General features: G+C 40.2%; 2 protein-coding genes across 2 annotated transcripts; both read left to right on the top strand.

Moving 5' to 3' along the window:
- The first annotated feature begins 4,700 nt into the window (after positions 1–4,700).
- Positions 4,701–9,647, top strand: acta1a (actin alpha 1, skeletal muscle a). The gene is made up of 7 exons (XM_041965250.1): positions 4,701–4,855; positions 6,454–6,593; positions 7,142–7,466; positions 7,805–7,966; positions 8,284–8,475; positions 8,719–8,900; positions 9,189–9,647. Exons 2-7 carry the CDS (start codon positions 6,465–6,467, stop codon positions 9,330–9,332), a joined length of 1,134 nt encoding a protein of 377 aa, XP_041821184.1. The 5' UTR covers positions 4,701–4,855; positions 6,454–6,464; the 3' UTR covers positions 9,333–9,647.
- Positions 9,648–12,193: 2,546 nt separating this feature from the next.
- ccsapa (centriole, cilia and spindle-associated protein a) lies at positions 12,194–17,988 on the top strand. Its single transcript, XM_041934386.1, has 4 exons — positions 12,194–12,305; positions 14,103–14,490; positions 17,040–17,374; positions 17,744–17,988. Exons 2-4 carry the CDS (start codon positions 14,139–14,141, stop codon positions 17,921–17,923), a joined length of 867 nt encoding a protein of 288 aa, XP_041790320.1. The 5' UTR covers positions 12,194–12,305; positions 14,103–14,138; the 3' UTR covers positions 17,924–17,988.
- The last annotated feature ends 635 nt before the right edge of the window (positions 17,989–18,623 follow it).

Consider the following 18,623-nt stretch of genomic DNA (forward strand, 5'->3'; position numbering starts at 1 on the left):
AAGTCTTGAGCTGTGAACCTGAATCCACATATAAAATCCAAATCCTTTGGGTTTATTGAGTCCATTTGGGTTCAGCTTTCAATATTTCATACTGAAGTTAAAGATAATGATAGATAATTTGTAATAATGGCAGGATAATTAATGCTCACTACATGGAGCTACTCTAATGTCTTACAGTGGCTTCTTAGCGTCTGATATCGGAGCCATCAGACTTAGAAAGTGACAGAAACCTGATCCTGTCGACTCCAGAATCTGGCCTGCATTCATCAGGACTTCCTCCTGTTTGGTTACAAGGGGCAGATGTTGGTTATAAATAGATTTGGCCTTCTTGGCTGACTGATCGCCACCCTGACAGGGATCCTCCATGATGATCCACTTTCACAGCTACAGCCGCTGCAGATGGCTTACAGGGTCCAGCTCACCTAAAAATAGTGGAAACTAGGTTAGATTAGGGACATCAGCTCCACTTAACTGTTCTGCTTTTAAAAGGACAATTAAACCTGTGATGACTGGAAAAACATTGAAGGACAGTTGACAAAAACCCTTGAGTTACATCAAAAAGAGGGTACACAGGCTCTTATTTAACTCCCCAAATGTCAGTGGTGGAAGAAGTATTCAAATCATTTAACTAAGCAAAAGTATTAGTGCCACAGTGGAAAAATACTCCATTATAAGTTAAAGTCTTGCAATCAAATTTCACCTGAGTAGAAGTACAGAAGTATCAGCAACTGAATGTCCTTAAATATCAAAGTAAAAGTACTCACAATGGCGGGGGACTACTGTCAGTTATACTGTGCTGATCATTAATATTGATGTATTAATATGTTAGTGGTACTTTAATCTTGTTGTTGGTCAAGGTTGAGCTAATTTTTGTAGTTTCGTCCTCAACAATGGATCATTTTTTTGTATGCTGACCATATGTTTTAGCTAAAGCTAAATTTGTAATGAAGTGAAAAAGACAATAGTTCTCTCCAAAATGCAGTGACAACCTCAAAATTGTGTTCTCAAAATGCAGTACTTGAACATATGTATGTATTCAGTTACTTGCCAACACTCAAATATGGGTCAGCAGTTTTACAAATGAAGACTGAATGTACAAGCATTGTTCAAAACACACAAGTTTATTTTCAGTAAGTCAAGATACCAAAATTTCCTTAAGACACCAAATGTCTGGTTGAATTTTGGGTAAGTGTATAGATAATGTGAATAGAAGGAGACTCTCCTCCAAGAAAGAACAACAGCATCCGTCCTTTCAGCAAATGTCCCAAAACGACATGTGTTAGGTCACAGGTCAGCCGTTCGCCTGAGTGTGTTGTTCTGAAGGCCGAGACAAACAACATTTAAGGACTTGTTAGATAATAGACGTGAGAGACTTCAATTTGATGGTAAAAAAAAATAAAGAACATTAAGTCATGGGTTGGAATATTTCTCTCAGCTTTAAGGAAGAATATGTGATAACAAATTATTGGAATTTTAAAGTGGTTTAATGGAAAGAACAGGGTTAAATAATCAAAGCTGCACTAAAGATCTGAAGCCTGCAGAGTGAGGTAGCAACACAGAAGAAGGACTTAAGTACAAGTACAAGGTACTTGTTCTTGAGTAATTACATTTTATGCAGCTTTATGCTTCTACTCCACTAAATTTTAGAGAAAAATACTGCACTTTTTATTCCATGAGATTCATATGATAACTCAAGACACTTTGTAGATTGAGATTATGAAAACAGATTATAATCAGATGTAGTTTGGTATCATATTTTGAACGAAGACACAATATATGAGGTAGATAAAATTATCTCCACCTTTACAGCTGCAACAGTAAAGTGATACTTCTGAGTGGCACATTCATTCATTATAATCCAATGATATATTATAAATGATTCAGAAATATGCCATTCTGCACAGGGCATACTTTTATTTTTAGTCATTTGAGTATATTTTAATGTAAATAAATTTACTTGTAATAGAGTATTTCTGTACTATTGCTACTTTTATGTAATTAAGACATCAGAGTACCTCTACCACAGGTTAAACTGTACTTCAACCAGCTATGATATTAAAATGCTATTTGAACATTAATGCATCAATAAACAATAATCCAATAATATAAAATATAAAAGGGGACGTTGAACATATAGATCATTTCTGAACTGAAGTAAAATTCTGAATCCAGTGTTTTCATTCACTCTGCCTGTTTTCATCAAGCTCTCAGCAGCAGTGTTGAACAGAAGAAAACTCAACATTCAGCTGCACAGTACAGCCTCTTACAGGGAGTTAAAGGTTGGTTTTAAAGCGTCAAAAGCCAGAGAGGCTGAGAAGCGCAGGGTCAGCTCAGAAAAAAAAAAAACGATGTTTGTCTTGATAATTGTGCCATTTTTGTCACTGAATGTTTAAATTGCATCATGTTTCCCCTTCGGATTGATGACCACAGTCTCCTGCCATAGCTTCAGGTCAGCTTCCCTTTAAAACTCGCCTCTCTGACGTGCAGCTCTGTGAATCCCGACACCTCAGCGGAGCTCAGTTAACAGTTGGATAAACACAACCGGGTCTGTCGGCTCAGTTTTTGTCTCTCTGAGGAATCCTGTCTCAGTCCTCCAGCTGCAGCTGTCTGACGGGTTGGAGGTCTTGACCCTCTTGTTTTAGAAACTGTGTGAGTGCCACTCAGCTGCTGTGTGTATGTTGTTGTTCGCGCTTCCAGTCGAGCAGCACAACCTCCATACAAACCTGAAGGAATCTCAGGGTGTTAGAAAGCCAAGAGGATTTTTTTTACTCTTCTGGTTCAGGATAAGAACAATATTCATAATATTCCTAAATCAAAGAAGGCTGAGTTACTTAGTTACTGACTGGACATAATGACAGGTCTCTGATTGGCTGACAACAGCAGCTACACTAACTGAAACAAAGTAAGTCTGCTGCATTTAGACTTGGTCTATAACTAGTAATTACACTAAATGTGATTTTTCAGCTACTTCAAGAACACTTCAGTCGACACTTCAGCTCCTTTCACTGCCTACTCTTCCACACTCCTCTGACACCTACTCTGATACACTCTTTTCAGGACTTGACTTCAACCGACATTTTGATTCCTTTTGGTACTTATGCTTTATGCTTACACTTCAGCTCTTTTCACGACTGGAAATACTGATAATGTACATCTAACTCAGCACTAAACACACAAATTGTCACCTCAGCTTAACATTTCACTTCAGCTTGTTTCAGCACTTCTGTTTCAACAGCTACTTTTTCAGTAATTCAGTCATTAAATGTTTTAAATTAAAGTACGTCTTTATTTCCTTCAATGTTTATATTTTTAGCTATTACAACTACACAAAGACTAAAGGTAAGGTTTATCTGTCCATTTAAAGCCATTTTAGTACTTAAACTTCATGTGATATCTCCACTGCTTTCAGCACTTATAATTCTGCTGACTCTACAGTTCCTTTCATTGCTTACCCTTCAAATAACTCAAATAAAAACTTGCTATTGTTATTTCAGGTATTATACTCCTTATAGGACTTGACTTCAACTGACAATCAACTTTTTAGTTCTTATGCTTATGCTTAAACTTCAACTCCTTTCTGTACTTTCACTTCAACTGATATCAGATACAACTCAGCACCCAACACATAAATCACTTTGCTACATCTTCATTTGGCTTTTCACTTCAACTCCTTTCAGCTTTTCCTTTTATACTGATACTTTTTTCTCTTTAAACCGTCGCTTTCATTTTACTGATTTCTTTCATTTTACCTTTAATAGTTTTAACCTTAGCTATTACTACCATATAAAGACATTCCAATACCTCCAAAGGCATGTTGTATACACTCCTTTCAGGGCTCAAGCTGCCTTGAAGTTAAGTTTTGAATTAGACTGTTTGCTTTACGTGAAATGTATGTAGAACACCTAATAACTAAAACTATGAAAAACTATGCAAACAGTAAAAATGTATCAGACAATTGAAAAATAGAACTTACACTTCATGACACTTCAACTCCTTTCACTGCTTACACTTAAAATGATACTTCTGACATCTGAGTTTAAAATTTACACTCTTTGCAGGTTAAAATTACAAGTCATTTATATAGTCTACTATTTTATCTTTCATTTTAAAGATGGAGTAATGTTATTGCTGACGAACAGTAGCTACTGATTGTGGTTTTGTTGGTACTTGGTATCTTTAGGGACCACACTGGAAATAAGACTAAATTATGTCAACCATGAAAGTTTTAAAGTCAGTAGTGATTTTTGCTGACCTTCTCCTGATATCAAATAAACTGAACTAAAAACCAACACCAACAAGAAACAAGTAGAGGTCTCCAAACCTGGTAAAAGTATTAAAAATTGCAATATAAACTTTAAAGTTTTGAATAGGTGTGAATATTTTCTGTTGACTGTCTGTCGGTCTGATGTATCTTTGTGTGTGTGTGTGTGTGTGTGTGTGTGTGTGTGTGTGTGTGTGTGTGTGTGTGTGTGTGTCTGTGTGGTAGTAGTAGTACTCCACACGCGCCGGTAACGGTCGCTGCGTCGGCCTGGTCTCGCTCCATACACGGGCTCGGGCGCTCCGCGGCAGCCTCGCGGGGGCTTCCTCTCCATATATGGCCGCCAGGCGCGCGAGCCTCTGTGGGCATGCATGCGGCCGCCCTCCCGCGCAACCAAATATGGACGAAGGGCCGGTTGAATTCCTGTCGAATACTCGGACATTCCTTACGGCTGTCTGGAGAGAAGAAAAAAAACTCTCCGGGTGGTATGGAGGAGAAGGTATATATACGGACCCCGGTGGTCGCTGCCCGTCACCCCCTCAACTGGAACCAGTAGCGGTTAAACTTTCCTCACTGACTGTCCGGAGACAAGCAGAGGTAAGCGGCTTGGAGGAGCGGGGCGACCGGATGGGTTGGGTGAATGGAGGAATGAGAGAGTTGGCACTGGCTGGGGTTAACTGAGTCTGGTTTGTTAGTTCAAGAGAGAAACAGATGGAGAGTTTTCCAGTGGTTAATTGACGGGAGCTGGCAGGGAACTGTAGCCGGCTTCTGGTCACCCTCAGCGGCAGCTTTTATTGTGACAGGTCGCAGAAAACTTCCTGTCAGGTAGGCAGTCCCGCTGCAGTCAGGCGCTGTCGGAAATTCTGGTTTTACGACAGAATGACACAAGAATCTGGACAATTTAAATTTTCTGTAAAACTGAAATGTAGCTAATATTTGTATATTTTTATTTTGCATGACATATGTGTCTGTGTGTGTGTGTGTGTGTGTGTGTAAGCTATGGCAAAGCTATAGTGTAATTTTTTTTTAATTGAACATTCTTTTGACACAGTACCTAGTCTAAATAGCCTTAATTAGCTTTTAAATAGCCTAGCCATTAAGCCATCATTTTGAATGCAGTAAGACAAGACTCATCCTTCAAAATATTTTCTCCCCAAACTTTTTATCAATCAAAATCTATTTCCATTCAAGTTACAATGAAATGTATGTATTGAAAATGAGAAAACTAAAAAGTATCATTGAAATGAGACTTTAAATTTAAAACATTTATTTGTGTAGATCGTTTTGAAGGACAATTCATTTGTAAATAAGAACTGTTCACAAATAAGATTTTAATATTTAGTCACAAAGTCATAACATTTGACACACCCTTGTGAAGGGACCAAGCCCAACATACGTTGTAAGATTACGCTGACCTTGTTTTTGTGTCCCTAGTGCTTAGCATTATTCATAAGTGAATGAAAAACAACATCCACCTAAAATGTATCCTAAAATTTAAATGCATGCTATTAATATACATTTTAAAATATGATTCCTAACAAAGAGCAATTGGATGGTTGTTAGCACTTAAAGTTCACATGCAGGACTTTATGCTGGGTACTTGAAGGCATCATTACACTGAACGAGGAGTAATGAGGGTGTTTCTGTTTCTTAATGACAACATGTCACTACATGCTGAGTAAACTGTATTCAGCTGATTAACTGCCTTCTGTTGTAATGATAAACAGGACTCTGCAGGGCACAGAGAGGGTATTTAACAAGACTGAGTAACAGTCATTAAAGTTTGATTATTCATGCCGTTTAAATAGAACATGGAGTGTTGTAGAGGTACTTGTTTTTGCTCATAAATAATGAAATGATTTGGTGGCTAATGAATGAGTGCACAGTGAACAGTACAGTTAAAAACATACTGTACATAAGTGATTTAGTATGTCAGATAACATATAGCTATGGCTATGGGGATGAATCATGTAATCTTTCCATGGTCTGTGCTGATTCACCACTTTATTGAATTGTTTGAATTCAAGTGCTAATTATGGAATTTCTGACAATACCTGGAGGCAGCTGTAGACTAAACTAAACCACAGTGGAAGCATTTTTTCAATAAGATGTTAAAACTTCATGTCAGACAAATATATTTTTTTCCAGTGTGTATGCTGTACAGAAACTCACCACCTCTATCTTTCCTCCTCCAGAATCCGCAGACATGTGTGACGACGATGAGACCACCGCCCTCGTGTGTGACAACGGCTCCGGCCTGGTGAAGGCAGGCTTCGCCGGAGACGATGCCCCCAGGGCCGTGTTCCCCTCCATTGTCGGCCGCCCCCGTCACCAGGTACACAAGAGTTGTTGTCCAATGCTTATTCCTGTTGCTTACCTGATCACTCACACACAGGATCTGACGCATGACCTCCTGAGCTTTTGGCTGCCTTTTATCCTGACTATATGCACTTTTTCACTGTTTCTGACTTGAATAGCTCCAGTAAATGACCAGCTTTTTGTAAATGTTTTGAGGAGTAGATCCCATTCTACCAAACCTCCTTTTAATTTACAGTCCAGATGTTGTCTCTGCATCATAGGATTTTAAGCAATATGACGGTACTTTAGTAGGACAATTTCAACCTTTGTCCAGCTTTATTTTAATCCCAGAAAATTGAATGTTATAAACATAAACATAAAACTCTCCAGCATTTTGATGCAACTTACAGTTTGGGACTAAAGCTCACAATGCTGCTCATGTCAGGAGTCAAAGGAAGCATTTCCAATGCTGATTCATTAGTTGTAGTCGCATTTAAACAAATGATGAAGGCAGGATATCTTAAAATGTTATAAAAAGTTATAAAACGTTCATAACTTCTCACCTGTTTTTCCTCCTCCCCCCAGGGTGTGATGGTCGGTATGGGTCAGAAGGACTCCTACGTGGGTGACGAGGCTCAGAGCAAGAGGGGCATCCTGACCCTGAAGTACCCCATCGAGCACGGCATCATCACCAACTGGGATGACATGGAGAAGATCTGGCACCACACCTTCTACAACGAGCTGCGCGTGGCCCCCGAGGAGCACCCTACCCTGCTGACGGAGGCCCCACTCAACCCCAAAGCCAACAGGGAGAAGATGACTCAGATCATGTTTGAGACCTTCAACGTTCCCGCCATGTACGTCGCCATCCAGGCCGTGCTGTCCCTCTACGCCTCTGGCCGTACCACCGGTGAGTCTGTGTTCAAGAGTTCAACCAGAGTTCAACCAGTCTATTCGTTATTGTTTTAAATAGAAAATAAAATAAATAATACAATAAAATGATGCATCAAAAATTTTCTTGACAGTTTTCTTGACTGTTCATTGCAAAGTTATAGATGTTGGTCAGTTTTTTCTGAATATATAAACGGTTACAACTGATGCAGACATCAGAGAGGGAAATGTTGAAACGCGATAATGAATAAAGTATTGAAGAAGTTGTAATTGATCCTGTTGTAAAATGAGCAGATATGAAATCCTCTGCCTGCCTTTTTGACTTGACTTTGATTTAACTTGTGTTTCTGCTCTCAGGTATTGTGCTGGACTCTGGTGATGGTGTGACCCACAACGTGCCCATCTATGAGGGCTACGCCCTGCCTCACGCCATCATGCGTCTGGACCTGGCTGGTCGTGATCTGACCGACTACCTCATGAAGATCCTCACTGAGCGTGGCTACTCCTTCGTCACGACTGGTAAACGCTTCACATCAGCACAAAATACAGCAGTCCAGTTTTATTCCAAGACATTAAACCCACGAGCACGTTAGCTGTTCTGAGCCACAGGACTTAATTTCTTTTCCCTCTGTTAGTTTAACAAAAATGTGAAGCAACCCCCCTCCAAAAAATGGAAATGCATTCAGTTTAGAGCAAAGTCTTGATATAAATACTCTCTTAAAACATCTCCACACTGGTACTTGAGCTTTTACAGCAGCTGTCAGTTTAAGTGTATTTTTTCTACTGTGTTTAAGGCACATTATGCACAAAGTCTGATCTTTACCCTCTGTTTCCAGCTGAGCGTGAGATCGTGCGTGACATCAAGGAGAAGCTTTGCTACGTGGCTCTGGACTTTGAGAACGAGATGGCCACCGCCGCCTCCTCCTCCTCCCTGGAGAAGAGCTACGAGCTGCCCGACGGTCAGGTCATCACCATCGGCAACGAGCGTTTCCGCTGCCCCGAGACCCTGTTCCAGCCCTCCTTCATCGGTGTGTAGTATGAGCTGTACTTATTTTGTGGAGAGAAGAGCTGATTCAGTTGGAAGATCAAAGTTAAAGGTTTAGTTTAGATTAGATTGTGGGAATAATTTTAAATTGATGATAATTTAATAATAACAAATCTCAGCATCTCTAGATGTAAAATTGAACAGATGAAATTGTGTGAATACAGTGAATAGAGTGTAAAAGCATTTCTTTGTGTGTGACCTGAATCTCTGCTGTGCACCTAAACAGGTATGGAGTCAGCTGGTATCCATGAAACCGCCTACAACAGCATCATGAAGTGCGACATTGACATCCGTAAGGACCTGTACGCCAACAACGTGCTGTCCGGCGGCACCACCATGTACCCGGGTATCGCTGACCGCATGCAGAAGGAGATCACCGCTCTGGCTCCCAGCACCATGAAGATCAAGGTACGACAAACACTCAACTAAGTCTGCATCACCTGTGTTTCGACTTGAGCAGTTTGTGATGATCAGAGGATTTACAAAATTGTACATATACAGTACGGCCAAAAGTATTTGGACACCTGAAAAATTACATCCATTTATGACAGTTGAACATCCAATTCCAAAACCATGAGAACTCTTCTGGGAAGACTTTCCACAAGATTTTGGCACGTGGCTGCAGGGATTTGCTCCTATTCTCCATCTAAAACATCAGGCAATAAGAAACCAACCTGATTTCCTTCTCCCCTGCAGATCATCGCCCCTCCTGAGCGTAAATACTCCGTCTGGATTGGCGGCTCCATCCTGGCCTCCCTCTCCACCTTCCAGCAGATGTGGATCAGCAAGCAGGAGTACGACGAGGCCGGTCCCAGCATTGTCCACCGCAAGTGCTTCTAAACAGGACACCTCCACAAGCAGCTCAGGTTCAACATCCGCAGCAATAAGACGCTGCTGCCCCAGGACTCTGAAACAACATCCTCTCTTCAACGAGATGTTTGCACTTCGCCATCAGAGATCGTCGAGTGGCGTCTAACCTGTACATATGTTATTTATTCCTTCTGTTATGTATGTGATGTTTTGAATGTGAATGACGTCTGGTGTGTATGTGAAAGCAAAGTGAGTGTTGGCTTTCGAGGTACGACACACTCCAACTCGGACCAACTGAGAAAAAGGAGAAAAAAAAAGGAAGTGAGACAAATAAAATCCATTTATTTTCCCGTATGACTGCTGCCTCTTATTTCTGACTCTCAACACTTTGAGCTTTGACAGACCTAAAAACATCCAAATATCACCCAGATACAAATATGAGGTTTGTATTGATCTTTTCTCAACCAATGAGAGTACAAGTAGAAAGTAGCAGAAAATGGAACTACTTAAGTAAAGCACAGTAATTGAGTAAATGTACTTAGTTACCTTCCACCACTGCAGATACTGATACTAAAAAAATATATTTCAACCTTTTTTTGAGAAATATAAAAATGTAAATTCTCAAATGTGAAATGTTTTCTGCAACCTTATTCCAGAAAAGTCTGGACATGTAAATAAATAATGCACAGATTTAATAATTTACAAACAAACCATGTTTACCATCAGTGGTTTTACGAAGTGTTCCTGAGCCCATGTAGTAACATCCTTCATGCAATCGTGTGTTCACAAAGTGTTGAACGTCGCTCCATCCTTGCTTGACTGAGCCTTTCCAGGATGCTCCTTTCATACCCAATCATGATACTATCACCTGTTACTAATCAACCTGTTTACCTGTGGAATGTTCCTTACTTACCCAGTCTTTTGTTGCTCCTGTCCCAACTTGTTTGAAACATGTTGCTGCATCAAATTCAGAATGAGCATAAATTTACAAAAATCAATGCAGCTGATGAGGTCAAACATTAAATATACTGTCTCTGTACTGTTTTCAGTTGAATATATGTCAGAAAGGATTAGCACATTACCATTTCTGTTATTTACGTTTCACACAGAGTCCCAACATTTCTTTCACTTTCTTGCTGAGTTACTAAAAGGAAAACGATTATCAGATCTCAGCTGAAAAGGATAACAGACAACAAACAGTGACTCAGAACATCTGCCAGTAGTAGTATCACCACAAAAATATCTGTAAGCCGTTAAAGATCCTCTCTACTGGTCCGAATCCAAACGCATAAGCAAAACCAGATCCATAATAAACTTCATGAGTCTCTTAAAGCTTCAAGACAAACAAAGAGCTCTGGTCCAAGTGTTGAAATAAATCCGGCAGTGTCCGTCTGCCAAACTAAACAATGTCGTGTTGTTACTATTCTCTACCTGCTGCTGGCTTCCTGCTGACTGCAACACTTCTGACATTATTCTTTTAAAATTGAATATTCTGGCCGTCAAGGGAAATATTGAAGCCTATCAGAGCCAAGAAGCTGCAGTAAGAGGCTTGATAAAAAATTATGCACGTGTGTCTCCTGCATGATGGTTTGAGAATTTGATAAATGTCTGTATCCATTAATGCTGAGTGAAATGTGACTCATTGTGACTCGTCAACAGACCCATCTGCATGACAACTGATGAATATGATTGAAACCTATTTTGGTTTAAGTTCCAAAGATGCCAAAAAGGTTTTCACAAACAAGGAGTTTACCTTGATATGTTGTTGCATAACTATCACAACATAGCAAGAAAAAGGAAAAAACAAGCATTGCAAAAGTCAAGAATTATATATATAAAAATGCAGTTTACAAGTGAAAAATATGCGAAATATATGTTCTCAAATAAAAGAGCTGTACAGTGACGAGGATGCAACATGCCATTGACTGAAGAATGTTCAGTTTAAAATTAGATAAGAACTTATGGAACTCCTCTTTTGGAAATTTTAACCTCATTTGGTGGAGGACTTTGGTTGAACTTTCATTCCCTCCTTGTGAGGGTCAAATTAGAAATTAGAAATAGAAAAGGTTAGAAATTTGTTGTCCTCACACTCGTTGAGTTGACCCTGATGACATCGGTATGACATTATTGGGGTTATTTGTTTTTGTCAGACTTGATAGAGCTCCTCCAGAAACACAGAGGAATTCATTTTGTGGAAGCCCTTTAAAAAACGGTGAGTTGACGTGTGATCTCAGCAGGTTATTTGCACCTGTTGTCTCACTGTACGGATGGAGGCAAGCACGCAGGCGCAGTCCGGTATCTGCATCTTCAGTGGAAATCATATTTCATTCTTCATTACTTCATTTCTTCTCCACCAAATGGTAGGAGTTAATCAAGACTATACCGGAAGTTGTAAATTTTAATTTCAAATTAAAGGTTACGATGAAAACGAAACATGCATCATAAGTATTGCTCATTAGCGTCATTAATTATAAGCGCAAGCCAATCGTTTGCATTCGGTATGTGGCCATAAGTATATGGTCACTAACATGCCATTGATCAAAGGACAGGATTAACGATTTCTGGGCAATGTCAGAACAGCTCACTTGCCATCACAACCAGCTTAAGCTTACTTTTTATACAAAGTTGTAAAAGAAGATAATAATAATAATAATAATAATAATAATAATAATAATAATAATAATAATAATAATAGCAATTGTAATAGTAATACACTTTTCTTCTTTTTGTTTTTAATTTGAGATGAAAAATTGTGTGACAGATTTAGATGTTGTAAAGAGTGCCTCCATATTCGACACAAAGGTCACGAGTTGGACGGTTCTGTGCAATTTTATTTTGAAAGTGTAAGCCGGAAGCGGTGTGTTGTGTAGCTAGCTTGTTGCTCACCTCTCGGTGTTTGCTGTCAGTCAGAAGAAAGCGGAGCGATGCTAGTCGTCTGACCGCAGGACTGAAGGGACAGACTGGGTTTTAAATCAGACCGGACCCCTCTGGAATGAGGTCTGGGTGAGTAGAATAACACATGACTTTTATATCCAACTATTACCCTATTTTTTAAAACCCCACCGTGGTTACAAACGCGGCTTAGCGAAGCAGGCAGGTGAGGGTAACGGCTGTGAATATGGCTGTAACCTGTTTACACACGATAACTGTCATTTTAAAACTCAAATTTTCACACTTAACAGCAGTTTTTCACCCTCGACAGACAAAAAAACGGCCGTATGATTTTTCTCTGCCGTGTGTTTTAGGCTGAAATGCTGAAAAGACGATGCTTTGGGGTGTGACTGATGAAATAAATGCCTTCAAAACAAGACACCCATATCTCTGTTTCAGTTAAAGGAAGAAAACACATCAATAAATCTGCCATAATTAGCTGTTTGACAGTAAATCGATGTTGGATATTGTTTCGTCCTTGATTCAGATGTAGGCCAGCTCAGATAAATGAATATTTAATGCAGTTTATTTCCACTAAAGATAAGAGGTATTTATACAAGGAATAAAAGCAGAGATGTGTGTAGGCGGGAGGACTCCTCGCAGAAACAGATGGTCAGTCTTTGGTCGTGAAGTGTGAGTTTCAGCTGTAGTAGTACAGTCAGGAGAAAGGCTATAATAAGCCTCAATCCTCCTCTGCTCTGAGTGTAATCTGTTGAGGAGGGCGGCGGGCGGGGCTTACAGGTAGACCACACCTGGCAGAGTGACATCACAAGTCACCTGCAGGTGGATCCCCTCAGAAACACACGAAATTCATTCATTTTGGTAGAGTAGTATGAGCAGTGATGGAATGTAACTGAGTGCAGGATGTTTTCAAGTACTTGTACTTGACTATTATTTTAATTCCACTTTGTACTTCAGTACCTTTCTGAGGGAACTGTTGTATTTTTTACTTCACTTGGCAGCTGAGTTTGTGTTACTTTAGTTTGCATAGAAAATATCTAAACAATATATGAAATATGATGTTTTTTTAGAAATTAAACAAAACAATTTGTCGATTAACCAAGTTGATTGATAGAAAAAGAATTGGCAACTACTTGATAATGATTTAAACAATTTTTCCTGTAAAAACATTTTATGTTTCCAGCTTCTCAGATGTGAAGATTTGCTGCTTTTCCTTTGAATCGTTTGAATGTATTTGTAATAATGTTGAGGTTTGGACTGTTGGTTGGACCAAACAAACATTGTGAAGGCATTTCGGATCATTATGTTGTTAAATCTGTTGTCTACAGTGCTTCTAAATTTGTGATGGTCAACTTCAGAGGTGTGTTGAGCTCTCCGAAATGCAGCCATGGGAATAATAAAGGAGTGTGTGGACAGGAAGAATAATAACAACAAGAAAAAAAATGTTCAAGTGATCGTCTGAGCATTTGAGAAATTGTTTTAAGACCCTATTCTTTAATTTAACTTAGAGGGAATCAGTGTTCCATTTAGGTGATAGCCAGGTTTAAAGAATGATTGGGGACAGGTGACGTTGATTGACAGGTGGTCAGCAGGTGTCTTAGCCTATCACAATCAGTCGTGGTACTTGTCCCACCTCAGCTCCACCTCAGCTTCATCCCTTTTGTCTGATTTTTTTCTTAATCAGTTTGCTGCTGTTTTTGATTTTTTTCGTAAATCTTTTCTTTATGAATTCATTAACTGTGTCTGCCTTTAATTCCTGTCACAAATGTTAGCCCTCTGTCATGTTTTTTATTTTTCAGATTCACAGTCTTTACAATGCTAATGGTACATGGTAGTCATTTGTCCTTCTCTTGCCTTGTGTTAATAAGCAGTTTTTATTTCATAATTTTATTTCCTGCTTTTCCTCAGTGTTTCCAGAACCAGACACGAGCAAGAACGAGAGCCATGGTGACCAAGAAAATCCGGACAGAGTATATGAAGAAGTTCAAGGATCCAAAATGGGAGACGTTTTCCAAATGCTACGAGGACTCTCTGAAGTATCGTCTGACCCGGCGGGTGATGGAGCATTCCCACAAGCCCTGGTTCTGGGAGGGCTGGGACAGCGGCTCTGACTCCAGCGGCTGGTCCACGCCAAGGCTGACCAGGAACAAGATCGCCCCTCTGTCCCTCCCACCGCCGACGTCTTCAGAGAGGAAGCAGAGGCTGTCCAGCCCCGGACCAAAACCGCCTCCTGAGGACGGAGAGACCGAGGTTGGAGCTGGGGAGGCGACGGTCGTAGACGCTGCACCATCTGGAGGTGAGGAAACAGTCTTTTGAATAAAATGCCAAAAGGCCTCTGGTTTCAGTTTCTGCAGCGTGAGAATTTGCTGCTTTTCTCAGTTGTAACCAGAATATTTTTGGGTTTTGTGCTGTTGGTCAGACTGAAGAAGCAATTTGAAGACTTCTGATGGACATTTATCACAAAAATGTGTTTAATGTTAGTGTCTATTTAAGCTTCATCAGTCTGACCTCAAGCATTCATTCATTCATTCATTTTCCATACAGGGGACCGTAACATTTATGTGCATGAAATGAAATATTAACGCTGCATCTAATGATTATTTCCACTATCAAGCAATTTGCTGATTGTTTTCTCGATTCATTGTTTGGTCTATAAAATGTCTTTTATCAGATCAACACTCCAAAACCCAAAGATCTTCATTTTCAGTCATGAATCGCAACTGAAATCACATTGGAGATGCTGCTACTGAAGACTTTGAGTACATTTTCTTTAGAGATTTATTCAAAACAGTGAATCAGTCATCGAAATACTGTATTTGTGGGTTAATTATTTGTCCATCAGATCCCTGCAGCATTATCAGACATTTGTCCAGCTCTTTGTTTTATGACCAAATAGAAAACTAAACATTCCCATCAGTCTATTTTATGTTTGCTGCTGATTAGCCAGCTAGCATGCTAACAACTTACTACGATGGTGACCGTGGTAAACAATACCTGCTGAACATCAGCCTGTGCAGCGTCACAGAGCTGCTTGCTTGGCTGTTATAGGCCAAAAGTTTATAGGCCAAATGACTAATTAGAAAAGGTCACCAGGTTGCACTATAAGCATGGTAGTCTCACCTGTTTGATATGAGAAAACAGAGATATAAATGACTGTCTGTACTTTAGTTGAAGAGATCGTTAAGACTGTCCTGGTTCTTCTGTTTCCTGTCTCGCTTCCAGTAATATTTTGGGAAAATCTAACAGACCCCCAAGAGCAGTTTCTTTGTGCTCCTGCGTGAGCATCACTCTGACAGTTTGAGGGCCAGAGGCTGGTTTACCTCAGGAGACACTGATGCTAAAAATATTTGTGGACTGAAGGTTCAGTTTCCTCCTGTTCAGACTCTGGGCTCAGATATAAAGGACCTATTGTGTCTCTTCTAACATTTCCATGGCAGCATTTCAGACAGGAGAGTGCTGGGACCAGCACTGAATTTCACCACCGCACATTTTAGAAGGTCTGAGTGCGCAGTGTGTCGAACAATATAACAAACTGAAAACCAGCATAATATAATTAAACACAAACATCCTGTTTCAGTGCACTTGTGATCTGCTGCAACACTTCCTCAGAAAGTCACTTACAGCTGTTACAGGGTCAGCAGAGCTGCAGTCCACAGCCATGTTTGTCAAATGATCAATGAGTAGAAGATTAAAAATCTGCAACTATTCTGATAATTGAGTATTTGATTTTAATTTTCAAGCAAAAATAAGAAATGTTTTCTGTTATCAGGTCCTGAAACATGATAGTTTGATGCTTTTCTTTGTCATATATGACAGTAGATTGAATATCTTAGAGTTTTAGACTGTTGGTCAGACAAAAGATGATATCTAATTAAGTCTTGTTAGACCGTATGAGTATGTTTATATTGATATTTATTGACAAAACAATCACTTGATTAATTAAGGCAATAGTCTGCAGATTAATCAAGCTACATGTTTTGGACTGGGCAATCATTTAGTATGATCTTTTATCGATTTCAGTATAATTAAAGTATTATTTATGTAATCTAATCATGTTATGGTTCCACTAATTACTTTTGTCTAAATTAGAGCTACAACAAGAGCTGTGACAACAAACAAGACTAATAAACACACAATGTAATGAGGGCAAACAAAATAACAAACAAAAAGATTATCAGTGAATTGTGTCATTTCTTAGGTAGAAATACGAATCATTAAGTTGCAGCTTCACAGTTAGAAGTATTTTTTGTCTTATGTGATAAAAACTGCGTACTGTCTTTGTTTTGGATTGTTGGATAAACAAGCACTTCTGATGACATTTTCACTATTTCTTGACAAATTATAGACCAAGCGATTAATCGATGAATGGAGAAATTAATGGGCAGATTAAGTGATAATGAAAAGTCGTTAACTTTGCCTAAGTGGATGTTTTCAAGCTGCCTGTAATGACATGTATGAAGAGTTGCTTATGTATTGAAACAATGAGTTTAGGTTCATTGCAATTTCGCTGAGTTTACACTATGATGTGTGTGTGTGATTGATTGATCTAATTTACAGAAATTACTTTCTTTAATTTCTCTTTTCCTGACCACAGTTCAACCTGACCTGAACAAAATGATTTATTAATTAATTAGTATTATCATGACGGTCACAGTCATCAGACTATTTCAGGTCTCTGGTTATAATCAAATCATCAGCATGCATGAAAACGCCTAAAATAATGAAAACACAGCAGCTGCTGCAAAACACAGGAAGCAGGAACTCAATGAGAAAATGTTTCGTTAATGAAGTCTCTGTGTCTCTGACCTGCACCGTTTTCTGAGTGTTTCTGTGTCTCAGTTACAGAAAACGGTGTGAATGAAGCCAGCGGTGGTTCGATGACGGTGGCTCCAAACAGCAGCGGACCCTCTGATGACACGGAGACTGACAACGGTCCTGCTGACTCGCCGTCTTCTGATGGGGAGCCTGTAAACCCGGTACCCAGGCGACGGCACCGCCGCCGAACCCCTCGCTCCGAGCCCGGACACCGGGACAGTTCCCACGACGACAAACCGGCTGTCATCCGCAAACCGCCGAGAGCGAAGAGCCAACCACCGATCAGCACCAAGGAGAACCGACGGCCGTCCAGCCGACTGGACTGGACTGAGAGACATACAGAGGTCAGGAGGACGCCGAATGACGTGAGTGTTTGTGCTACTGACGACACTTTGAAGTACACTGAGTAAAAACTTTCATCAAGCAAAGACAGTGATTAATGGTCCAGACTATTGGTTTTAGTCTATTAACTCAAATAAGTCCAACATACTTGCTGACCATTTACAACACCTGCAGTGTTTGTGATGTTCTCACTGTAAATTAATTAGGTAATTAAGTATTTTAGGATGTAAAACATAGATGCAGAAGAGTCTTTGAGAGCAGCTCGACCACAGGACACCAGAGAAGTGAAGCCGTGTCACCGAACACTCGGCAGACATTAATAATGAAACACTGCTGTGCTTTTTGGAAACGACTCCTCTCTCTCTCTCCACCTCTCTGGTTTCTCCTCTCAGACCAACACGTCCGATGGCTGCGCTCAGACCCGGCGGGAGTCCGACAAACGGAGCTCCAACCTGGACCGTCGGCGGGCTCGGTCAGCTGACCTAGAGAAGATGAGGCGGTCGCAGCTGACGGTGGTGGACGACCGCTGGATGACGGAGTACATGCGCTGCTTCTCCGCCCGGCTGAGGTAGAGACGGGATCCGGCCCGACCCCTGAGAACCATGTTTCCTCATTGAAGGGCAGATACCAAACACTGGAATAGGGGTCGTTAGTTTGTTCAGCTGAAGCAACAAGAACCACGTTGTCTCGTTACAGTCCATCAACCCCAAACTGCACTCGCTGTCCTGCCTCCTGGCCGGACAGAGTAACAGGAAGTGGAGAAGTGGGCAGAGATGCTGATACCGACTGTAATTTCTCCTCAAAGTATATTTAGGAATTCAGGAATGTGTTTACGATAAAACAGTGTTATGTTATGGGCAACAAATACAAATATCATTTCTCCCTCTTAACAAATCAGATCTTATTCCCCTTAGTTTGAATGGCTGTAAATACTACAGTACCCATAACTCTCAGTGGCTCTTCCCATGGAAACAGACAATATATCAGCCGATACCTATACTTTTCATAGACACATAAATATTTTTGATTAGGATTTCTAACAAGCATCTCAAAATTGTGACCAAGAGATGCACTGAACAGGACATTTTACAGTGAAAGAGTTTTTCAAAATTTGCCGTTTGCATCGTTAATGTCATACAGACACGTTAAAGGAAGCACGGCTGCGGTCCTGTTTACGTCTGCTGTTTTCAATGAAAAAGCTCTGAAGAGCCACCATTCACGACCTGCTCAGCAGCAAACAGCAGACAGACTCGGCCAGCAGCCGAGACCAAA

Source organism: Chelmon rostratus, chromosome 3 (genome assembly GCF_017976325.1).
Source record: "Chelmon rostratus isolate fCheRos1 chromosome 3, fCheRos1.pri, whole genome shotgun sequence".
In the NCBI taxonomy this organism is placed as follows: domain Eukaryota; kingdom Metazoa; phylum Chordata; class Actinopteri; order Chaetodontiformes; family Chaetodontidae; genus Chelmon; species Chelmon rostratus.